This window comes from Amphiprion ocellaris, chromosome 14, assembly GCF_022539595.1.
Source record: "Amphiprion ocellaris isolate individual 3 ecotype Okinawa chromosome 14, ASM2253959v1, whole genome shotgun sequence".
Taxonomy (NCBI): domain Eukaryota; kingdom Metazoa; phylum Chordata; class Actinopteri; family Pomacentridae; genus Amphiprion; species Amphiprion ocellaris.
In genome coordinates, this window is record NC_072779.1 from 24,968,546 (window position 1) to 24,995,007 (window position 26,462).

Consider the following 26,462-nt stretch of genomic DNA (forward strand, 5'->3'; position numbering starts at 1 on the left):
TGCCAAGCACAAGTCTGATCTGCCTCTAAACCTGCCCTGATCTTGGTGTAGGCTAGATGAAGAAGTTAAGTGAAATTGAAGATATCCCAACTGAGGTTATATTATTTGCTTTTTTTTTTTTCATAAAAGAGGTGTCAGCAACAATTAAACATTTTATGAAAAATGGTAAATCAGAAAAATGTAAAATGGTAATGTAATGTTTGAAATCATGAGACAAAAAATTTTAAAGCCAAGCACATTTTGTTTTCTCCTTCCTGGAGCACTGCAGAGCTCAATACTGCAAATATTACCTCTCTATATTCCTCTGCAGAGATATGACTCTCAGGAGCCACAACTGTCCCACTTACTTTACAACGACCTAGTTGTGAAACCCAAATGTCTTTGAGAGAGAGACAGCAGGGTTGTATTTTTAACTTGAAGAAGCCAAAAGTTAGGACAGACAGTGCAACTTTGCATCTCATTGTAAAAGCAACTCAGCTAACAAAGGTGACAGACATTTATAGCCTTTTACAACACTACAGCTTGCAGAGTGTGACAAAACACGTGCAGGATGATGGCACTGTAACTTTAACATGGCTGGTAAAAAGCTAAAAATGGAATTAGCTCTAAAAACTACCAAATTAGAAAACCAAATTTAATTTGAAGTTCCTACAGCAATAAGTAATAGGTTGTCCTATGCCTTAATTATATTGTTTCTAAAAATGGGAAGATGAATGTAAAGGCTGAAAATGGACATGAATATACTGGAGGACTTTCTCAGAGAAATGTGACAGTTGCTCCTAGACAACAGTGCAGAATGGAGATAAGGAGAAGTCATGAGGAGTCAAGAAAAACTGACAACTGCTATCAGTTTAGGCCTAGAAGAAAGAATCTCCCAGATATCATCTGATCTGATATGACCCTACAGGAGAGGCTAATGTGCTTTCATTACATAACCAAGATCAACACTGATAAATAATGCAAATTGCTCACATAACAAGATCAAGAGAGATATAAAAGAGATTAACAAATGTGACATGTCTAACAAACCACAACTTCATTCCTTCAAGTATGACATTGGAGTTTCATTGCGGCTCCATTTTCTATTTTATCCACTCATTTAGCAGTAACGGCTCTAGGACAAACAAAATACAATATATTATATAAGTTTACTTCTACAAGCACTCAAAAATATTGGTCCCTTATTTAGAAAAAATGGCAATTATAATTTGACTGAAAAAAAGTGCATATATAATCATTTGAAGGTGTCACCTGCAATAGAACAAAGCAAATATAGAACAGACAGACAATTTATCATTTACTTCTCACAAACCCACTACTACTATTTAACAGTTACAAAGGAAAATCCATCTTGCATGTACACATTCACTGCACAAATATGTAACTTGGCCAGCTCAGCTTGCCACAACCACAAAGTGTCTTAGATCACACAGGGAAATCCAAGCTCACCAGTCCTGACCATTCACTGACCTTAAATGCAGTCTCTGGTGCAGTGCAAGCAAAGTGTGCTTCAATGCAAACATTTGCTGTATGTGTTTAGGTAGAATATAGAACAGATGGAAGTGAAATGCATACAGCTATCACTAGGAACTGAGTGCAAAAATGAACATCCTGTCAAAGCCATTAATGCAAACCTTAAAAAAACAGTTGTGATGATAGGGGAAACTGCAGTCCTGCAAAAGAGTAGCTGCTATACTTGCTGCCTTCCTGTGTAGTGCTTAATTAGGCAAAGTGCACTCAGGTATGGCTGGATGCCTTTGCAATAATCAGTTATTTTATGCCATCCAGAGAATAGAATTAAAGAGGTTCAAACTTTGCAAAGTACAACTAACCAATGCTTTGCAGCTATGTTAAATAGGAGTATTTTACACTAATACCATCAGCATAAACATGATGGCTCCACAACCTATAACAAACAGACCACAAAAAGTAGCAATGTGAGTAACTCAACTATTAAGCAGCCTATATGCTCCTAACTGCAATGGCTATATTTAAATATATATATAAGATGCTAGGCTAAATGTCAGTCTGCATCATCACATCCTCTTGAGTTCCTTCCTGCCCGGCTCTGTGGTTAGCAGCAAGATTTAAAAAGCTAAATATACTTTAACATAACATACTGTAAGCATAACATGAGCCTAAATAGCACACCCTCTGGTTAGCCACTGCTGTAAAAACTTAAATACTACCCCTACACAGCTTATGGATTGCAAAGTTTAGCCTTGTCACATTTCCCCTTTAAATATATTGAGGTAGTGGACAGAAATGTGAGAAACCTGGCAGAAATATTGGTAGCAGATGTTCTCAGTCAATTTCTTCCTGACTTGTTATATAAAATGACTTCAGTTGCTCCAATTTCAAACATTTACATTTCAATCTGACAGTCACCAGTTTCATCTTCAATCCAAAATAAACTTAATTGTCCCTGAAAAGCTACAAAACAATGACTGAAGATATAGCAACATAGTCCAACATCATCCAAGAGTTTAAGGTAGTGAGTAATGAGGAAGAGGGTGCTAGCAAATTGGTGTCATAGAGAAAATGCTCAAGAAAAAAGCAAACATGCAGAAACAGTGGTGCACTTCACTCACGTGTTTGGTACTGGATGCTGTCCCACAGCCTGCCCTCTGCCTGGGTGCCCTGCAGCACAACTGACCAAAATATTTGTCCTTTACTGATCTCTACAGAGACTCTGTGGGTGAGAATGAAGGGTCAGAATCAACGTCTTTCTGCCTCCATGCAGCAGTCATTATGAGGAAGTGCTGCAGGCTGCCAACCGCTGTGTGCTGTTGCCTCTTTCACTCTCTCTCATACTAAAGGGAAGAGAGCAATTGCGTCTCAACCATGGGCATGTTTTTCTCTTCTCACAGTTTTTCCAGACCTTTCCTTACATGTGACAAACAGACAGCATGAAAAGGAAAATGGACCAGGAAAACCTCTTCAACATGTGACCTGGGGACTACTGAGCCATGCACTGTCTGAATAAGGGTAATGACTGTTTATTAGGAGTGATCACACACCCTAAACCACTGTGAGAATGACAGGTTCCTGTATTTGATTTACCCTGGAACTATGTGTGCAGTTTTATGGGGCACAATCATTTCACTGTATTGTTAAATTAAAAAAAACATAGCTGTGTAGAACAATTACTGGTGATCTCTTAGTGTAATGTCTGTGCATTATGCCCAATTTATGTCTGACTCACTTAGGTAGATTTTGAAAAATAAAGATTGATTCATGACACTGTTATGAGCTTTTTATTTCCAAATTATCTGCAGACTGTTCGGGCACAAGGAGCAATCAACAAAAACAAAGCCAATCTTTGTCTCAGAAACATTCCATAATATGAGGGTGGTTCAATTGTGGAGGGGTCAGCATTTTATGTTCTCCCATACTGGTCTAATTTTGATCCCACAAAGAGCAGCATGCCGAGGCCGTCGAGCATGTGGGTAGGGAGCATACTACACTCTGGGTGGGGATAAAACAGGCCTCAGTTTGTGGCAAGTGGTAAACTGAAGAACTTGGTTTGACCACACCCCAACAACACCACAAAACTGCCTTCTAAAGGGGAAAGAGTTGAGTAACAGTTCAGAACGCTTTTTAGGCAGGACATACAGTTTCACACCCTGCTGCAAACACAGATTTCAAGTGTGATTTGACATTCACTACATGCGTTCGACTACATAGATTCTGTGATGTTGCCACTGATGACATAACCTCAGATTGCAGCTTTTACATGGTGTCAAAACATTGCATCTTTCCTGTGATTGTTCACCACCCCTGTGGTCATATATTTTTGTGGGGTAACTGTGGATTACACTATGACCACAGAATTTTATTTTTTTTCATCATGCTTAGTGGGTATCTGTGCTTTGCTCTGTTATTTTACCATATGTAAAATGGCTATAGGGGTCAACTGTAGAGATATAGTTGACAATGGTGACTTTACATTCTTTTTCTATTCCTGTCTACCCTTTATGAATGGCTATAGTGCTGACCCAACACGCCCAATGGGAGTAATATTTCAAAAACACTGACCCATGACTCCAAATCCCATAAGGAGGTGAAATACATCATGCATTAAAATAAAATCCTAAAGGAAAACAAAACAGCAAGTCATGCAATAGTTTGCATTTCACTTAAAATCACGAGGTTACTTTTCCTAAAATATGAGATAAAATTTTGAGTAAGGTTGGGCAGCATGTTAAACTTTTCTAACTGGGCACTGTCTAATAACTGTCGATTGCCAATATATTCATGGAGGTGTGTGAAAAATAGTGCAATGCCATCAGATGTAAGAATGCCTCTTTTTATACCCTCTCAAACAGGCTTAACATTGGATATTAAATGATCGAGGTGCACAACTGCACATTAAGGTTTTGGTTTAGTTCTCAAATATGACTTATGAGTTACATTGTTTTTCAGCACCAGTTGATCAGACAGCAGTCACTAAAGGCTGCTTAAATGTCATTAAGTCACTGCAATGTTTTGTGAAAGATGGAAATCAGTACAACAACACAATGCGTAATACGGCCCAACTCCAACTGCCAGTTCCTATTAGCACACACTTTGAACTGTGCTTTACAGCGTAGCTATTTACTTGAATTCTCAAGATTGATCAGAAATTAGCAAAGCAAAATGACAAGAATCACAACCAAAACTGTTGAAGAACTCAATCAATCACTGACAAATATCAATCAGCTTTTTGTCCATTACTGAGGAGTTTCACCAAGAGGGTGTAGCACCTGCACAGGGCTTTCCATTGGTAAGTGTATTTTTGTTGTGTGAACAAAAATACAGTCCAATATGTCCAAAACAGAACATAGACTTGAAGGAGCCAAGATAATGGCCACTTCATTTACTTCATATCCACCTCCACAATGCAATCATGCAATCCAATGAGAGACCAGTAATTACCAGTAAGTATACTGACCAAGTCTCAGCCATACAAACACCCAGCTTACGCATCATGAATTTGCTAAGAATTTCCAAACACAATAAGGTTCTATACTGCCAAGAACGTCTATATAAAATAAAACTCAATACAAACAAAATGAGTGAATTTGGAAATAGGAAACAACAGATCTCTGGAGCATGAAACAGGCCAAACATTAATAAATAATGATGGAACATGAAGCCACGTGGCTGGATGCTCTTGGGGGGATTCCTGCCATTGTGTGATACAAAAGGTTGAGTGAACAGGGCATTGAATAACACACTTCCCAGACAAAAACAACAGCAGACACACTGAAATTCATACAGTAAACGCAGTCTGCTTCATGATCTCTTCCTTTTCCCTCCTCTGTCACCAGGAAAAAGCACTGAGTCAGAGTCTCCACACAGACACAACACTCAATGCGGCATGTGAAAACAAATGTAAAATGTGCAAAGATGGTGATTCAGCTGTGGCTAAAAATACATCAGTTTCCATGATCATTATGGATGTGAAAGCTGAAGCAACTGCAAAAAATCTGCATAATTTAAAAAGATACATTATTGTAGGATTTCAATGTCAATTTCAGTTTTGTTCAGAAAACAAAAATGGTAAAGTAACACATACTGTGGAAAATTTAATATTCGAGTAATTGTCTTCTAGGAATGCTTGGAGTGTTACCAAACTTTACTAAATTAAAGCCTTCTGGTGGTGGCTGGGTCCCTGGCTTCAAGATATTAAAAATATTTAGCAAAATGAGAAGACTCAATAAAATATTGTATTCATTTGTAGTGACAGAAGTAACTTTTTATAGTGTAAAACTCCACATAGCCTCACACAATGAACAGAATGTGGTTAGTTCTTTTGAAACAGATATCTCTAAGAGGATTAAGCTGTGATTTCACAGAGTATGCAATATTGTACAGCTAAGCAGATAAGTGAGAGATTCCAATGTAACCTATCATTTCACATTTAAAAATATAAAACATCAAGACAAACAGGCCAAGGAAAAAACAAGTAATATTTAAAAGAGCCTACCATTATATCTTTCCTGATAACACTGTATTTGAGGGCCTGATTTAATTTAAAATCAACAACACCAGCTTCAAGATGTGCATGAATTATATCATGAACATCTTGATATAGTTGTTATTGTCTGTTGTTTGTCACCACTGATGTAGCAACTTGTGAAATTGTGGTATTCAGAGATGGATTAACATCAGAACCTAATGAGTCCTCATTTTCAGCTAATGATGACTAAAACCTTGTCTAGCTATGATGCTGTCCAACAGTTGAAATGGCTGGATGCTAATCATAGTGTATGAAGACAGAGTACTGAAAATAAGCTTCTTACAAATGAAAGCAGAGATTATCTATCTGTTGCTTCTGCTGGTGTTGCTGTGCTGCTACTGCTACTATTGGCATCACATTACCATAGCAGCAGCTGAACAAATGGCCATCTGCACTAGAGCTAGTGAACAGATTACTGTTGCTATTTAAAAACATAGCAGTGCATCCAAGCATTATTTCAGACATTGAAATTGGCAGTATATACAAGAGGAAAATATGTGTCCACATGCATTTATGTGTTAATTAAGCCTGACCACGTCAGCAGCTCTGAAGCATCTGTACAGCATCTGGATGTAGGAAAGGAGCATGTGCAAAGTCATTATTTCAGCTAAAGTGAAACAGGAAGAGCGTGGGATTAGTTTGTATCCCATGCTGTGAGACGGTCTCTGTTCTCCCTCTGTGTTCCCCATTTAGTCTGGAGGGATGTGAAACTAGTCCGCAACAGGATGCAGAAAGAGGCATTAGAAGAGATGCAGCCAGGTTTCACACAAAACAATGCAGCAAATGTGTGCCTTTTTCTACAGTCGATGGTAATTTGTGAGAATTTAATGTGAACAGAGCCATTATGCCAAACACACTAAAAATAGTACAAATACTAACACACTTTTAATGCTTCAGATTGCACTCCAGGGATTGGAGAACCCTGGACCAACAGCTAGGAACCAATAGTTCACGTCAAATGTACTGTACATGCTTGAGATAACTCACTACAGTATTCACTGCCTTTGTCTGATTCAGCAGATGTTAATTAATGCTAGAAAGGGAACAAGAATCCCACTAACCCCATCTTACAGCATGATATTACATTTTCTCAGTCAAAACAGAAAAACTACCTCTCGGCATCTGAATATGAAATAGCCTAAAGATGAGAGCCGCTGCTTAAATCAGCATCTTTTAGTTAAGGAAAAGTTGAGAACAAAATACAGCTAGTGAGGAAAGTGCTGAGTTAATGATTTCCTTCGATTTGGACATAGATCAATAGGTTGTTCAGCTGGCTCTTGGGCCTATACAGCAGGGGTTCTGAACTTTCAAAATAATTTGGATCTATGCTTATTAATGTGATGACTCGAGAGAGGGCTGGAGACATCAATTCCCCCATTTCAATATTCACACATCAAAATGAGTTGCAATTTTTGTGAAGTTGTGCACTTTAATTTGAATTTTAATGCAGATTGCTAACTTTTATGCACCTGAACAGTTGAAACTTGGTGTCTAAATTGTTAAGCAATATATTTTTCTATTTTCCTGTACAAAACATGGCCATGATGGTTATTCATAAAACTGTTGCGCTGAAAAAAAAGCAATTAATTAAAAAAAAGTCATCCCTTCAAAAAGTTTTTTTTTTTTTTCCTAGTATCAGCACCATGATCTTTTTGGCCCTGACTAAGCAATAAAACACTGACACACTGAACTGTGCCAACTCATAGCAGTCACAATCATCCAATATTTCCCAAAAAACTGCTCTGTCCTTGATTTGCCAAGCACACAGTAGTAGGAGCTGAGATGGATACAGTCCTCATGCATATTTCATCTGCTTCATCCTTCTCAGAGCCAAGCTCCCTCGAGGGCCAAACTTCCTGCTCTGGTGGTGTCAAAGTTCTTGTCTGATAAACAGTCAGTCAGAGCCACGTTGCAGGAACTTTAGCTACTTTCCAGCCTGCCTTGCTGGCTACATGTACAAAGAGTGGGCGGACTGTAGAGAAACACTAGCATCCACAAGGACTGCAAGGGAATAAAAGCACAGAGCTCAGTGATTTTCCAGAATGGAACATCATAGTATTAGCGCCACTGACAAGCGTTACTGTCCACCCCAAAAGAAGCATTCGCTTCTCTGTGTCATTAGAATTTGCAACAAGACACAGTGGCATGAGAGCTATTTGATGAGCACAGTGGGTGTGTACAATTTAAATTGTATGGAGACCAACAGAGATTACAATGGGTCAGACATCATTCAGATACCAAGCAAACATTATAATGGCACTCCCCACGCATGTGTAAAGGTCACACATGGAAACTTGCTTGACTTGTTTACTTGGCTGGAATAACTCAATTATTTTAAATCGTCTGTTATTGCATTTTTACAATTTACAATTTGTTCTTCTTGCTCTCAGGCAACAGTGGAGGCAAATAAGTCTGATATTCATATTTCTTTGCTTTACCTCAGACATGGCTCAGATGACCCATTTACAAAAAGAGTAGCATTCCTTGGAGCCAGTGAGCTACACTGAGATGCTTGTCAAGTATGTGGTCTGTTTCCGGGACATTCATGAACTAAAAACATAGCCAGAGGAAAAAGATGCTTGGAGCTACTTTCCTTCATGAACAAACACCCGTCAGGCAGAAAACAATACGTGCCGGGACAATGCATTTTCTCCACCGATCTTTTGGGAAATTATGTTTGACAAAAAAATTTTTGAAAATACTGCACCTGGCAATGCTGTGAAGGCTGGGAACCATCTGTGCCTTTGCAAGGCAAAAGTATCGAGTTAAAATATCACACACTAAAACTGCAACCTGCTGACAACATACAGAGAAGCCACACACTGCCAGAAAGGGGGGCACTCGCATTTATTCAACTGACTGAATGTCAATCTAGAATTCATTCCTGCCCTAATCGGTTCATCTCCTCTTATCTCCACAATTAAAGCCTCCTCCACTGCAGTAAAGGACATGCCACTCCAACTGCATGTAGACAAGACCTCGCCTCTTGAGGACAGATAACAACTCTTTCTTCTCAGATCACACTGAGTGCCTCTCTCTGAATGGCTGTATGAGAGTGAGAAAGCAAGCTGACTGGTCATGCTAGACAGAGAAATCAGCTTCTGACCATATTAATATTTTCCTGTGATCTTCCTGCTGAGGAGTTTAAAAGCTGCCCTTGATACAGACAATAGGGTCACCACACACAGCAATAAATACTAAATGAATGTTTACATAGAGACAAACAACAGCACTTCCGAAAACTAACATGAGAGCACAAAAGTAATACTTCAGCAACTCTTCACCAATCAGCAAGAACATTAACTTCAGGTAAATGGGTAAAATGAATTACATTGATAAGCTTGTAGCAATGCAATGTTCTGCTGGGAAACATTGGGTCCTGGCATTAGTGTGAATGATACTTTGACACATACCACCTACCTAAACACAGTTGCAGAACAAGCCTACCCCTTCATGGCATCCTCACCTGATGGCAGATACCTCTCCCAGGAGGATACTGTGCTCTGCTACGCTGCAAAAACTGTTCAGGAATGACTCAAAGAACACAACAAAGAGCCCAAGACATTGACTCGGCCTCCCAATCTATTTGAGCATCTGCGGGATGCCACGGAGCAAGCACAATCCACTGAGGCCCCACCCCACAACCCACAGGACCCAAATCATCTGCTGCCAACGTCCTGGTGCCAGACACCCCCATAGACACCGTTTCAATGTCCTGACTAGTCAGAGCTGTTTTGAAGGTACAAGAGTAACCTAAACATTATTAGGCAAGTGGTTTAATTATTGTGACTACTTGGTTTGTAAGTTATGTGTTCGGCACTCACTTTGAACTGACACACTGATTGGTTCTTCATTTATATTTGAATCTTTGAAAAAAACACTGAAGTTCATTTTAAGAAAATAACTGGCGTCTTGGGCAAAACATTACATTTGTTTGTTCCAAATGACTTTACCTGTAAAGGGAACTGTTACCAAGATGATCCCTTGATGAAAATGCACACAGTCAGTGCACTTGATGATCTGCAGAAGCTTCCAAAACCGCACAACCCAGACACAGACAGCAGGATATTCTTTATCTGGTCTTGAATTTGTTTGCAGATAAGATCCACTTCAAACTGCATTTTTCATCTCAGAGACTGTTTATCTCTAGCATAGCTGTCCCTCCACATTGTTGACATGCCACATGTAGGCTAACACTATACAGCTAATAGAAATAATGAACTTGACACCTAAAATCCCTAACAACAACTTCAACCTGACTCTTGACACTAATAACCTATGCCACAAGGTCACTCTAGCAGATTTCTTGTTAGTTATATTAAGGTACTTGGAGTTTGGACAGCCTGCATGTGAATGTGAGACCTATATTGATTGTCTTCAGAGTTACATTGAGTCAGCAGGTCATTATTATTGTGGAATGTCCTTCCATAGAAACAAACAGGGCATCTGTGATCAGAGAGAATCTGTCACAGCGTAGAAGACTCCACTTGCTGCAGTATCTGCCTTTCACCACTGTTAATATAACTGGGCAAACTCACTCTAAATGTTATTTCACCCTGACCCTGATTCATTTCATATATCAGTTACAGCACGTGGATGAAGGACTCCAGTGTTTCTCTTCATTTTCCCACCATCCCTTAGCAGTGTAGTTACCATAACTGATTCCAGGACACCAGCACTGGCAAAAGATATTTCTGAGGAGACCTTGAATTCTCTTGAGAACGTCACATATTCACATGCACTGAAATTCCTCTCATTGAGCAGAGCAAGTCAAGGAGATCATCAGATATCATTTTCTGTCTAACAAAACAAGTCATTCTGCCACTGTAGAACTGGACATAGGTGCACCCCACATAAGCCCTGGTTATAAATAGCACACCAATGACAGGAACTGGCTGGATAATGAGTTGAACAGAGGATGAGCGAAGCTACAGAAAAATCTAGGGAGGATTCACCACTCCAGGTTCTACAAGGACATAAGCACCTTCACCAAAAGCAAACACAAAGCCATTAATTTATTAATAAATTGAAAATTTAAAAATCCGTCACATCTTGTCTTTATGTAATATCTCTGGCTGCTAACATTGTCATAGTATGCATCACTGACAAAGAAAAGACAGGAGAATCTTCCATCAGTAAAAACTGAGGATTTAAAAGCTAGATGTATCCACTTTACTCTGTACAGTCTGACTGCCCATGGCTACACTGACACATGACCCACATCCTAAGTCTAGCACAGCCTGTCCTGAACATAACCCCAAAGGCCAACGACAGATTTCAACCATTTCCCCTTCTTGGATGGTTAGCCAAGGGGGGAAAAAAGTTGCTGTAATTATCTACAAACAAATCCACATTGATTGCATCATAAATGACTGGTGTACGGCTCATGTTTGAACTCTTTTTTTCTCCTGGCATAATCAAAAGCAACAGAAACAAGTGAAAGCTGTCATTTGTTGCCAGTTTGGCTTCTCCCAAAGCAGTCATGCATGCGTCACAATAAGGCTGGTCTCTTCTATATACACTTGACTACGATGGGAGCTCTGCAATTACAATAATTTACAACGTAATTTTCTCTTTTGTCATTACTGAGATGTCCAATTATGCTGCACAGCAAGCCACTGCTAAAACAGCAAATGTTTATTATTCAAACATCTTTATTTTAGACACTGATCTGGTGTTTCTGGAACACTTTGGTAATGTGGTTTACCAGTAAATGTTACCTGGCAAGAGTAGAATCACACACAGTAGCTTAGTCAGGATTGTGTACCATACTGAAGCATTTAAGGAGCTATTAGAGGCATAAACTACAAACTTTCACAGATAGCCCTAAACACAACAAAGCCCTGCTGGACTGCTTCACAAGGAACTGATCTAATGAGAAACAAATGGCAGGCTGATCATATGAAACAAAAACAGCCTGGAGGATACTGAAGTGGTTCCAAAGGCAACTTGCCATTGGCAGTATAATGTGAAATTTACATGAACTCTAAACAGCACAGCTAATTTGGTTAACTCATTAGTAACTTTGTCTCCTGGTACAATCCCAGGTTTATGTCAGGGAGAGGCAGGTGGTAGATAACACCCAGCTACTGTACACAAATAAACTGTGTGGAAACCTTTCATGGATTCGGATCCTTGTTTTGTATTGTTAAAACTAACTCTGTGTATTACTGTGGCTACCACTGAGGGAACTGAGATCAAATAGGATCTCCGCTACACATTTGTGAGGATTTTTGTATCAACCTGAGGGTTTTGACAAATTATAATAATCCCAGTATGTTTAAATCTGACTTCCTCTACATTCAAAACAATTCCCCCCAAAAAAGCTAAAGAAAAAATATCTAATTGTTAATAAATTACTAGCTTTTAAATTGGTTGTTATGAATTATCTAAGGGTGGATGAGTGTAAAATTCTGTTTACTTATTGGTGAAGATTAGCTGGAATGTCCCTCCACAAATCTTGGTAATTTTAACACTATCATTCTATTAATACTTCTACTTGGTGGGGAAAAGAACTGAGAAAATTAAATTGATGCTCTGAGAGCTAATACTCGAGCAGGGATCCTGTTGAACTCACGACTCCGCATAGTGCAACGTTAGCAAGTAAACTGAAACACGGGATGAAATGTGAAGTCGTTTGAAATGGGAAGTATCCTGTAGACGTCCGTGTTGCTCGACTTACATTTGCCCAACATTAGTCATACAGTGACACGTTCAATTAGCGTGAAAACAGCATGTCCTTGGGCTAATTCTATGACAGACGTTGTGGCATCAGAGACGTGTCTGCTCCTGAGTGAAGTCACCACATTACAGCACTAATGTGACTGTTGCTAACGAGCTGTCATGTCAGTTTGCGGTTAACTGAACGAACCAACTGATCTCGAGCGACTCTCTGTCCGCTTTACCGTCCACCGACACGGAACAGCGTTAACGGTAAAGTTCACGTATTTTAAGTCAACAAACTGATGGGAAGAAGCAGAAATGCCGTATTGTGATGGAGGAACAGAGTATGTAGACAGACGCTTCTCCTCACCTGCTCCGCGTTGCGGCGCCGCTGCTGTTGTCTGGTCAGGATGCTGCTGCCGCCGCCGTGCGCACGCCAGTCATTAAAGAGTCACCACCGGCCCGTGCAGGAGCCGGTAGGTGGAGCGCGTGAAGAGAGTTTGGTGCAGTGCTCGAAGGGGTTTCTGGGAAATGCAGTCTGTTGACAAACAGTCGTTTTAATGGAGAACTGACAGATGAATAGGTAATGCGGTTGACTAATAGGCGTCACCATTCCCAGTTGGTTGCTTACATAAGCAAGTTTTCCGAAATTCCGTAAATCAACTAATGTTTCGTTATGTTTTCAAGAAATAAATGATTTCCATCGTCTGGCTTTATGTTGCCTCTATGTATCTAACACGTTTAATCTTTGCAATTTCGACGACTCGGGACAGTAAACAAATCTCAGTCTCCTTCGCAGCACTGGATATTTTGACTCTTATTTTTGTAAGGCAGTCATGGCTCTTGAATAAATTAAGTTCTGAATTAACACACTTATATTTGATGTCCAAAAATGTTTTGTGAAATTTGACCTTTTTTCTCTTTTGGTGAAGGTAGATTTGATATTTTTTCGACACGTGTACACAATTCTAGGAATTGGATAGATAATACTGAATTTACTTTATGTACATAGTGTATTTCACTTTATGCCCTAAAATCTGCCTTTGGTCACAAATTTTGGGTGATGCTAAATCAATAAATTTGTCTTAGATAGATAGATAGATAGATAGATAGATAGATAGATAGATAGATAGATAGATAGATAGATAGATAGATAGATAGATAGATAGATAGATAGATAGATAGATAGATAGATAGAGATCTTGTGTCATTTCATGAATCAGAAAATGTTGTGAACAGCCAGGAAAAAATGTTTCACCATGTTTTTAAGAAATAAATGTACTATAAATCAGACTGTGAATGAAAACAAAACAAAAGTTTAAAATACAGACAGGAATAGAGCAGAAAGAAAACTTATTTTGAGAAAACAGTCTTTCTATATTTATTTTTATATATATATATATATATATATATATATATATATATATATATATATATATATATATATATATATATATATATATATATATATATATATATATATATATATATATATATATACATATCTTTGGTTATATTGGAAAACCGCTGTGTATGGGTAAAAATAATGACAACAAAAATAAATAAATAAATCACTATGAAACCTGAATGGTAAAGGGATTACCTATGTTAGAATGATGATTTGTTTCCAGGACAATTTTTCTAAAATTTTTACATCTAAACATGCAAATGATGTATTATTTTATTAAATATGCAAAGGAGGTGTTAATACATATAAGGTATTTCTCAACATACAAAATGTAGTAAAAATAATACTTAATTGTGTAATTTGCAAATTAATCAGTGCATGAAATGAAAACTAGATTTTTGCTTGTAATATGACTCAAGTATGTACTAAAATTGCATGTGTCATGGGTATCCAATTGCTTAAATTATCCATTTTTATTGTCAAATTTCTTGATTAGAACCTGGTTGTACCTGAATGCTGGATTTTAAAAAAAAAAAAATTGGACATACTTTCATAACTTTTGTATCCATAAATGTTTAAAAATATGCACTATACTGAAATGCAATACAAGCGCAAATACAACAACTCATAAATAAATAAATGACATACTTTGCTATAGGGTTAAATGATATGCAAAAAAAAGCATGTTGTGATTATTTTTGACAGACATTGCAGTTGGAGAAAGAAATGCTGCTGTGATTTGGACTGGGACATCTGTGGATACACAATATTTCATCTAAATTTAAATGGCATGCTGTGCCACATTTTAATTTTATCTAAACATTAAATGACTGAATATTGTCATTGTCCATATTGTGACTTTGATAATATTCAGATTAAACAGATTTTTTTTCCAAGTCTGCTTTGCAACCTTCATTGAAGTTTACTATATGAACTGTTTTGATGACATAGTGTAAGCTGCTGAGAAAACTTTAAAGACAGCTTTTGAGGCAGTGATGTTTGCGATGTATTGCATTCGGGTAATATGTGTCACTCCCTTTACTTAAATAGAGGAATTAACTCCTTTCTGACACAGCTGCAACCAAACGGTATACAACAAAGCTGCACAAATGTAAGGTTTGTTACAGGGCTGATGAATAAAATGTTATATTTAAACCATTCAATTATTCATTTAAATACGATATATATTAAATTATTGAATACAGATCAACAACACGCAGGCTGCAGCCTCCAGACTGACCATAGTGTTTCACCAGAATCATTGTATAACCTCCAAGGTGGCAGTTTTACTTCTGGACTGCAGGCAGGTTGAGTTTGTGTCGAATCTGCTGACACGAATGGAACAAACCCTTTGACGGCAGAATAAAAGCATTTTTAAAATAAAATAAATAAATACAATATACATGACTTAACATGATGTTGGTCAGTAAGTTAATGATGCAAATAAAGACTTATACTGACTTCCATTATTTTTCTAATCAGACCGATATGACGAACCTGCAGACGCTGGTCGTTTGACTACATTTACCTACAGCGGTGTCATTGAGAAACATGGCGGCCTCCACGGCAGCTGCAGGCGCTGCTGCCTCCGACTCACAAGGTCCAGCTTCTCCTGTTCCGAGCATGGACGGACCGACCGTTCAGTACAGTTCGGTTCTGGAGCATCTTATCGGGGACAAGAGGACCGTTAAGGAGCTGAACCCCGCCGTTATGGGCGGACTGCCGGTGCCTCCGAAAAGCGACGAGCAGAAGATGATCGAGAGAGGAATGGAGAGCTGCGCCTTCAAGTCTCTGCTGGCCTGTGTGGGAGGTTAGTTAACACACTGACACTGTAAAACATGTCAGAGCTGCTCTTTAACTGCTAAACAAATCTTGTAAGTGGTTTAAGGGACACTTTCCTGATATTTCTGATATGGCCAAGCTCAACTGTACGATCATTTGAGAAGACACTGCCACTGGGAGAGTCCTGTAATAATGAGCTGATCAGAAGATGTTCATTACCTATTTTCTAAAGAGTCTAGTAACATAATCTTCTCTTTTAAAGTTAATCACCTGTTTATCTTAAATAATACTGTAGAAGTTCATTAGATATATTGTTTCCAGTTGTTATAAAAGGGAATGTTTTATTTTTAAAACAATGTTTTAATCCGTAATAATCTATTTTGTATAATCTGTTAAAAGAAAATTAAATAATTAAATACTGTTTTAAAAATTAGTCAGCTGTTTAGATAATTTTTTACAAGTTATTCACTGAGTGAACCAGCAATTTTCTTAGTTATTTGTAAAAGTTTCCACTAATTTTCAAGCATAAATCCCAAACATTCTCAATCCCACCTTCTAATTTAAAAACATTTGCTGCTTGTATTGATCTGATGATAGTAAATTGTCTATATTAAACATAGCTGTAGATTTCAGTGGGGATGCAGTGGATTTGTCCTCTTTAATATTTAGAACACATGCATTTGTCTATGTATCTGTTGTTCATAAGGTCTGTACATATTGTGATTTATTGTGTGGAGACTCATGCTGGTGTTTTTGCTTTCCAAAGGCTTTGTCCTCGGAGGAGCTTTTGGTGTTTTCACTGCTGGCATCGATACCAATGTTGGCTTCGACCCTAAAGATCCTCTGAGAACTCCGACAGCACGAGAAGTCCTTAAAGACATGGGCCAGAGGGGGATGTCCTACGCCAAGAACTTTGCCATTGTGGGCGCCATGTTCTCCTGCACAGAGTGCATCATAGAATCAGTAGGTCACAGCGTTTCTACTCTTTATATGAGGCCGCTGGTGGATGATTGATTGCACCTCTGACAGGAAATCACAATAAGAGAATAAATGACGAAAGAGCATTTTATAACGTCCATCGTTGTCTGTAGCAAAACAGGAAATGGACATAGTAACGTAAACATTTTTTGGACAAGAATTTAAACTAATCTTCATTTCAATTACAAACACCTGCTAAAAAGGGCATGTCAAGTAGCGCTGAATGATTTGAGAAAATATCTAACTGTAATTTTTTGCAATGGGATTTTTTTAAAGTCAAGCTTGAGTTCAGTATTCACTGTGATACTAATTTCAAACATTTGATGGAGCGTTACCACCTGAGATTACATCTAAAGTGGGACTGTCACACATGAAGGACAGAATGAATATGAAAAACCACAACAGTTAACACTCTGGGTCAGACCTGCTAAAAATGTAGGAGGTGTGGCTATTAGATACTGAGACAGTTGAAACACAACAATGATGGTGAACCATGTAGTTAAATATGATTAATGGGCAAACATTTACCATTGAAAGTTTCTGAAAGAAACCATGAACAATTCAGTTTTCTGCAATAAAAGAAAAGAAGATAATAATCACAGCATTTGTCTTTAAATGCACATCCAAATCATAGCCTTTGTGATTTGTTGTTTGTCATTTCAAGCTGTGATTTTGATTTTAGTTCAGTTAATTGTTCAGGCCTAATGCAAAGTGTTACGTACTATGACATAAAATCAGTGATGCTGCTCCAAAAACACAAAGTACGCTGATTTGTATTCAAATTACAGTTAACAACATTGGTCAGTAGGCCTCAAACTAATGATTATTTTTCATTGTCAATTTATCTGTTGATTATTTTCTCAAGTAATCAATCAGTTGTTTGGTCTATAAAATGTCAAAACTTTTGAAAAATGTCCTTCGCTATTTCCTGCAGCCCACGATATTCTCAAACGTTTTGTTTTGTTCAAATCTGAAAGATATTCAGAGATATTAGACATAAACTGACTAATTAATCCTAAAAAATAATTGATCAGTAGTTTATAAGTTGACAGCTAATCAGTTGGTCGTTACAGGTTTATTGCTAAGACACTTAGTCTGTCAGTGGGAACAACATGGATACTCTAGAGAGCAGTATTCTTCATGTTTTTCTGTTAATCTAACAAGGAGACTTACATTTATTAGTTTCAGAGTCTTGATTCAGCAGATTTCTCGTGGCACATCTGGAGTGAAATTATGAAATTTTTATTAATTAAGGGCATGTCATATTGCTCAGTAACACCATCCAGTGTTCCATGTTGAGTAGTATGATGGTACAGTAGTTCTGTTTTGAACCTCCTCAGAGATCCCATAGCGCCCTCTGGTGCTAAACTGTGTTTGGTTTTCAAAGTAGCACTGGGAAAAAAACACACCTAATAATATTCCAACAAGTACTTCTAATCAGTCATTTTTTTTATCTGCTTCACGTTCACAGTTGTAAGATCTCTTTGTACCTGTTCTGTATTTGCAGCACAGAGGTGTTTCTGACTGGAAGAACGCCGTGTACAGCGGCTGTGTGACTGGTGGAGCCATCGGGTTTCGAGGTATGTAACCTGCTTTATTTGCTTTGATGGTTCAAACTGAAGGACACGTGTTTCTGTTCTCCTCACATCTCTTGTGTTTCTGTTTTGCAGCTGGACTGAAGGCTGGAGTCCTGGGATGTGGAGGCTTTGCTGCTTTTTCTGCAGCAATTGAATATTATTTACGGTGAACCACTAAGAAGTGATTCTGTGGACAAGAACTTATTTGCTGCACATGTGGACAAAAGAATGAGGAGCCACAGTGTGAGAAAGTCACTTCTGTGAATATTGACCTGCACATGGAGGATTGCTGTGAAAACAGACGGGAGTGTAAAGTGACACCACAGTGGACTGTCTGTATTTTACAGTGTACTTTAGTTGGAGCAGAACAAAGCAGCCTCTTGTGGAGAATCTCCAGAAACAGAGCAGAGTGGGTCCACTTCTATATCAGAGATACATTAATGATGGGAAAATGTGAACTGAAATCACCTTCTGAGTCAGGACCATGTCAACTTAGACTGAGATAAACAGTTCTGGTTGCAGAGCACTGCTGTGACGTGTCAGTGTTATTTATATTAAAGATGTTTTTGTTAACTGGTTCATTCAGAACTTTTTTTGATGTAGTTAACAAAAGTCTATAATCAGAGAATTTGGCTTCATTTTCGTTTCACTCAATGTCAATCTCATCTGAATTTGCAGCCGCTCTCAACCTTAAAGCTTCATTGTTTTCCTTGTTGAGCCGTCAGACCTGCCACTTCTCTGTTGTGATGCGTTCATATTTTTTTAGTGTAGTATTTTTTATTTGTATTTTTTAAGTAGCTGCTGCTGTTTGTAGAGTCATCAGGTCCATCTATGATCTGTTCCCCAAGGAAGAACTTAGTTGACACACAGCAGAGATTCACAACAACGTCAGCTCAGACAGAGGTGTTTGTTAAAACAGAACATCTGGATTATTTTTTTATCCAGTTAGTCATACAACTGAGAGTGTCCTTTCAGGAGCTGTAGTAAAGACCAGACCACAATTCACAAAATATTTTACCACTTGGTTTAATCTATGATTTAAATTTCATTGAAGCTGTTGGTTTTTAAGCCTCAATAAATAATATGCCATGATTTGAACTGTCCAAGAATGTTTAGCAAGACATTAAATTATGCACAGAATACATCATATTCTGAACTCTGTGAAGAATTTTTAATTGTGTTCACATCAAGTCATTTAAAAACATCAAAGTGCTTCTTCTTATAAAATATCTCAGTGCAGCTGATTGTTTAAACACGTGACTCTTCTGTGTCTGGTTCAGTGTTGAAGAAGCTCCACGTTGATCCACCATCAGTGAAGATGAACGATCTCACAGAAAACACTCCAATTATCTGACTTAACAATAAACCAGTCAAGTTGTAACCAAACAGTGAGAAACATGAACAACACAATTATGGAGTCAATTTGGAAAGTATTCAAACCCTTCAAACAAACACTTTGTTTTATTCTAAATGAATACAAGTTTTCTCCAATCTATCATCAGGAACCCAAAATGACAAAGAGCAAAACTTTTTATAGAGATTTTTGCAAATTTATTAAATATCAAAAGTGAAATATCTGAAAGTCACTTTTAACAAAACATCACTAAAGTAATTCTTACTTTTTATGATATTTATTCAACAAGTATTGGTCACATTAATACAGTAAATTCAAAACAAAATGTTACTAAAGGCGACTTTTATTTTCAATACACATTTTTAAAAGAACAACTTTTTTACAATAAAACATTCACTATTGACAATATTTCAAAGAAGTTCTCGTCATTAAAAACAGTTATATTTTTACAGTATTTATATCATAAGTTTTGATGTTATGCTAATAATTATGACAATATCAAAAATGTTAAAAGCATATATTACAATTTTATTTGCAGCAAACATCCACAATTTCAAATATATTGTAACAATAAACAAAGTAAATATTTATCTTAAAAGTTCTAATGTCATGTTCATAAAATTTCATCATATAAAAATGGTTTGTAAAGATGAACCTAAATGTGTTAGAATAAACAATAATAGTTTTTTAATTTTTACATTAAACTAAGTCAGTCTTACTTTTGGCAGTATTTCTTTAACAATTATTGATGTCAGGCTAATAAATTTGGATCCTATCAAAAAATATTTTGAAACTATCTAAAATTTGCAACATTAGACACCTAACATATTTTTTCAAATTTCATTGAAGTTTTTTTTTTTTAACATTTTCATTAAACTAATAAATCTTACTTTAGACAATGTTTGTCTTCTAAGTTCTCATGTCATGTTATGTTGGATCATAGCAAAAATATTCATACATTTTTTTTTTTTTTAACAATAAACATGAACAAAGGTAACTACTTGTGATGTTTCTTCCTAAGCAGTAAACATCATCTTCTCTGTCTCGCTGTCTGAGCTCAGAGACAAACAGGTGGCAGCTTCTTCTGTCTTCATTTGTTGCTTTGTGAGGAGCTTCCTAAACCCACCAGCACAGAACCAGCACATGATGAAAACTAGTTCTGTGCAGGCAGAGTCAGGACGCCCCTCAGTGGCTGGAGAGGGTGCTGTTGGAGGCAGGGGCGTCTGAAGTGGAGCGCTGACCTGGGAAACAGAAAAACAGGACACAAAAATCAACCTTTGACTCTCTGGTAACTGCTGAACTGTTGGATTAAACCTCTAATAATTATCAATGCTTCTTTAATAGACATGAAACCATCAATAAATGTGATATCGGTGTAGGACAGTTCCAGTGTCCATCAGTTCACATCAACATACAGAAAGGTAACATCAGCTCATCACCACTTTATGTCCCTGTTGGTACTTTTGTAGTCTTTGTGAGGACTCAGTCAGCTGACTGAAAACACTCCTCCTCTCTCCAGTTGGTTCCTGGTCATCCATCCTTCTGGTCTGGTCGGTCCGGTCTTCTCTGTCCATCATCCAGGAGCTCTGTTCAGAGAACTCCTGGATGATGGATGATGAAACAAAACAATGCAAATGTCAGTAAAATGCTTCAATTATAAATGATCAAGAACAGATATTAAATCCTTAATAAGTGACTCATTTCAAGTAATAACTTACCTTAATTTGATGAAAGGAGCGACATTAAAGAAACAGTGTTAGTAACATGGATAATACTTGAAAATGAAAATATGTGCAATTGTAATTATACTTACCTCTGATAAAGAAGAAGAACAAACACACCTGTATTTGTCAGGTGCTCATACCTACCGTTCCTCCCACATTATCTGATGACGCTAAGACATGTGAAGGAGGGTTTTTACTATTAGTTGCAGGGATCTGGATGTTTTCAATCCCTGCAGTAAGAAGTGGGAGCTGCCTGTCAGCTGGAACTTCTCTGCTCAGAGCTTCCACCAGTTTCAGGACTAATCGGAGTCACTATCATCTGGACTCCAAAAAGGCCTGAACCAGTTTCCACTGGTCACAGAGGAGCTCAGGCCTGACGTGGAGGGACCGGACGCGCTGTGGTTTGTGGCACCGGATGTAGATGGTCCTGGCTGCTGGTTGTCCTCTTCACTGGTCCGCTGCCTCTTCGTACCTACCTGTTCCTCCACATCGCTCTCCTCCCGGGGCCTCTTTGGGAAGGAGATGATGTGGAGAGCAAGGTCCTCCTGTGGGGGAGCAGCGGGAGCAGCGATGACTGGAGCACCAGCAGGAGGGGGGAGCCGCTGGACCAGGGGGGAGCGAGGTCGGATGTCCTCTTCTTCGCCGTCCTCTGGGTCTTCTTCATCCTCATCCAGGCTGCCGTAGCCGGAGTCTTCGCTGGTGCTCCAGTCGTCTTCCGAGTCTTCTTCCTCGGAAGACTCATCCGAATCATTGAAGACGACAACGCGGTTGTCATCATCAATGATCCAGATGAGCTCCGGGAGGCCGTTGGCGGGACGCTCCACGACGTAGTCCACAAACCCTGAGAGGAAATAAGGTCATGTTAGTACTTCTAGCATCGTTAGATATCAGGACCAAATCATCTACAGTCACAACTGAAGTTACAAACGCTTCACTATGACCATCCAACAACTTGTCAAAGCCACAAACACATTCTCATTGATTCTGCAGTCTGTTCTTTCATGAGAGACTTTATGAAAAACAATTATTTATTCTACTTTGGTCATTGATAAATTTTGACAATTCAAATGACCAGTACGTTCACAGTGCCCACAGTGATTTATTCATTACAAATGCATGTATGATGTAGAGAAAGTATTTCCAGCACTAACAAGAGATAAAGTAGGAACACTGAGGCTTTCTTATCTTCATGTTGACTCCAGATCTGTGAAGTTGCTTTGACAGTTCAGTTTCTGTGATCACAAACTTAAGTGGAAAATGTGTCCTTTGCTCCAAACTCTGTCACAGAGATTCAGCTGAACATCACAGAAACTACTGCAGCCAGTGATGACGTTTAAAACCAGAGCAGATTAAAAACTCTGTCTGCTGAGGTCACAGTCACATGATACAAGGATGACATACGAGCAGTGACTCTCATTGGTCATCACACATCTGACAGGTCAAGTTCATTCACTGAAACTCTGATGTCCAAGTTTCATGAATGCAACACAACACAGCACTAAACAGAACAACATAGCCCTTTACAACAGAAAAACACAACACACAACAGTGCAATAAAACACAGCACAGCACAACATAATAGTACAACACCACAAGCTCAGCTACATTTGTTTGTCTCAGAGATTAAACCATGCAAGTCTAAGTTCACACAACCACTACAGCGGAACTGGAAATTGCTCATTAAATCAGTTATGGTGATGTAAACACACACTTCAACACAACAAAGTAAACACAGCACACCACAGTACAACACATCAAAGCAGAATAAAGTACAACACAACACACCACAACACAGCGCAACACAAAACAACAAAATACTACACAACATACAACAAAACAACAAAGTACAACATGGGGCAACACAAAAAACTCCCCAAGACAATGATATACAACTGAAAGCAGTATAATACAACACAGCACAATGCAGCACAACCCAACACAGTACAACACAAAGCAGGACAGCACAACACACTACAAAACAACATAGTACAGTACCACACTATGCAGTACAACACAATTCTGCATAACACAGGACAGATAACACAACATAGTACAGTGCAAAGGAGCACACCACAACACAGAACACTACACAATACTGCACAACAAACCATATTATAGCACGATGATACACAATATAATTCAATACAATACAACACAATGCAGTACAACACAATACAACCCAAGACAGAACATGTCACAGAACAACACAATACAACAAAAGGCAGTACTTTGCCTCTGTAATCACTACTGTTACAACTAAAACATGGCAACAGTCACATTGTATTACTAATTATTATCACTGCAGCTGGTTCAGTTCATTATCACACATTCATGAAATCCAGAATAAACTGAATGTTTCCTGAGTGAATTTTTCTCCTCAAAAACAGCAACATCTGTTCTCCTTGAATGTTTTTCAGAGTCCTCACTCAGATAAGCAGCATGTTAACTGCATCTGTATTAGTCTGTGTACATCAGATAATTAGTCACATCAGCAGTAGAAACCAAACTAATTCACTCATGCTGACAGTTTTCAACCAACCTCGAAACTACAACAGCAAACTACAAGTCCTGAGATCCACTTATGGCTCCTCTGCGCGCATTTACGCACGACTCTTTCTATTTGTGTTTGAATTCTGATTGGCCAAATAAACCAACCAGCAACAAAGATCCATTACAAGTAAAATGGCACAAAAAACTACGAAACTAGCAGATTAGAACAGCTTATTCTCCACATGTATGAGTTTATTTGATGTGACTGAATGGAGACAGTGGCGCATCTGCAGTCTGTTATAAATGCGTAAGAGAATCTATTTTTTTTTTCAATAAATACAAACCGCGTGATGAATAAACATAGTTTATCATACAGTTCACGTTTAAGGTCCATAAACAGTCGGACGCATAGTTCAGGTTGAGCTACATGTGAAAATGAATTGATTTAAAGAGACTCAGAGTCCCACAGTGGAGACACCGGCTGTGTTCTGAACACTCCATTGTCTCCATGGTCACCGCAAAAACACATTTTGGCATTTTATCATTTTTTTTTGGCCAAGTCGACATGTTTTTTTTGTTTTACAAAATATTCATGTGAATTTTTAGCAACTGTGATGCTCTTAAACCAAAATAACAGAGTTTCTGAATCATGACGCCAATGATTAACAAATTAGATTAACCCTCTCCCGAAAAAAATTCTGCATTTTTACAATTAAATAATCATTTTACACGGAAAAAAATCATTCAATAACTGTTAATCACTCAGTCTCTCACACTGATTTCTGCACTGACACGGTATTAAAGATGTCAGAGGGACAAACAACATTATTCTACTCATAAAAATCTACTTTAATAATAATCTAATAATAATAATAATAATAATAATAATCTTACCAGCAGCGTCACGGTGCACCTCCGGGGCAGCTCCCACAGGTCCCTCGATGTCCACGAGTCTGAAGTCCATTTCCAGGTCTTCAAGTAGCCTTGATTCAAGGATCCAACAAGAGTCGGTTTACAAATGTCTTCTTCTTCAGATCTTCTTTGGTCGAAAGGTTCCTCTTCAGGTCTTCCTTTTCCAAAGGGTTCCTCCTCAGGTCTTCGTTCTCCAAAGTTTCCTCTTCGTCTTTGCTTTCCAAAAGTTTTGTCTTCAAGTTTTTGCTTTACGCAGCTGATCTTCGAACAGGTCGATCCGAGTCCAAGAGCAGGTGAAAAAGTTGTCTTCTGACATTTCAGAATGTTTCAGCCTTTATATAGGCTCCGTGGATGCTTCAAAAAATGCCACATGTGTTATTGTGGTGCACCATGGAGACGATGGAATTCTCGAATGCAGAAGTTCTATGTAACATATATTCTGATCACCTGCCTGAATAAAGACTAGAAGTCACTGTTGTCATGAATCTTCTTCCAGTTGACTTCACATTTATTCACGTTCTCTGTTGCAGTGTGACTCAGGAGCTGCTTCAAGCCTGATTTTATTTTGACCCCAGGATCTAACATCCCAGTACCAAACACCACAGAACTATTTTATTAGGGACCCATTGTATGTAAGAGCAGTAAAAGTAATACAGCTATCAGGCAAACATCTGACATATCAGAAGGCGTGGTGTAAAGTAACTAAGCAAATGTACTCAATTGCAGTGCTTAAATGCAATTTGAAGTGACTTGTGCTCGAATATTTTATGCTACTTTCTACTTCAAAAACCCTAAATTTGAAATCGAAAAATGCTTTTTTTTTTTTTTTTTTTTTTACAAGAACTGACACAAAAAAGACTCTTTCATGTCAACGTGAAACCGGATTTCAACAAAAATAATGCCACTTAAAAATAGAAAACAGAAAGTGATATTTCTGAAACAAAACATGAACAATTGAGTCTGTTGGTATAATAACTTAAAAAAGAGTCACAGCATTTGTCTTTAAATGCACATCCAAATCACAGCCTTTGTGATTTGTTGTTTATGTCATTTCGAGCTGTGACTTTGATTTTAATTCAGTTAATTATTCAGGCCTAATGCAAAGTGTTTTGTGCAACAACATAAAATCAGTAATGCTGCTCCAAAAACACAAAGTACGCTGATTTGCAATTAACAACACTGGTCAGTAGGCCTCAAATTAATGATTATTTTTCATTGTCAATTTATCTCTCGATTATTTTCTCGGGTAATCAATTAGTTGTTGTTGTTTTGAAAAATGTCCTATTTCCTGAAGCCAAAGATGTTCTACTGACTAATTAATCCTAAAAAATAGCTGATCAGTAATTTTTAACGGTTGACAGCTAATCAGTGAACTGTTACAGCTTTATTGCTAAGAGACTTTGTCAGTGGGAACAACATGGATACTCCAGAGAGCAGTATTCTACATGCTTTTCTGTCAATCTAACAAGGATACATGCATTTATTAGTTTCAGAGTTTTGATTCAGCAGATTTCTGATGGTCCATCAGGGGTGAAATTGTAGAGTTTTTACTAATTAAATACATCTCATA

At 38.0% G+C, this 26,462-nt stretch overlaps 2 protein-coding genes across 7 annotated transcripts in view; one reads left to right on the forward strand and one right to left on the reverse strand.

Annotated features, from left to right (window-relative positions):
* Positions 1 to 13,158, reverse strand: part of specc1 (sperm antigen with calponin homology and coiled-coil domains 1) — a 74,723-nt gene extending 61,565 nt beyond the window's left edge. The window contains exons 1-2 of one of the 6 annotated variants that reach the window (XM_035952788.2): positions 13,038 to 13,082; positions 2,592 to 2,692 (exon numbers count right to left, since the gene is read on the reverse strand). The gene's annotated coding sequence lies outside the window, so the exon portion shown is untranslated. Of the gene's footprint in view, positions 1 to 2,591; positions 2,818 to 13,037 lie in introns of those variants that run through there. The other 5 variants (XR_008603927.1, XM_023280150.3, XM_023280151.3 and 2 more) reach the window with 5 other exon arrangements.
* A 2,453-nt stretch (positions 13,159 to 15,611) lies between these two features.
* On the forward strand, positions 15,612 to 19,504 carry timm22 (translocase of inner mitochondrial membrane 22 homolog (yeast)). The gene is made up of 4 exons (XM_023280171.3): positions 15,612 to 15,885; positions 16,624 to 16,820; positions 18,343 to 18,415; positions 18,506 to 19,504. The coding sequence occupies exons 1-4, from the start codon at positions 15,627 to 15,629 to the stop codon at positions 18,580 to 18,582; spliced, it is 606 nt and encodes a 201-aa protein (XP_023135939.1). The 5' UTR covers positions 15,612 to 15,626; the 3' UTR covers positions 18,583 to 19,504.
* The last annotated feature ends 6,958 nt before the right edge of the window (positions 19,505 to 26,462 follow it).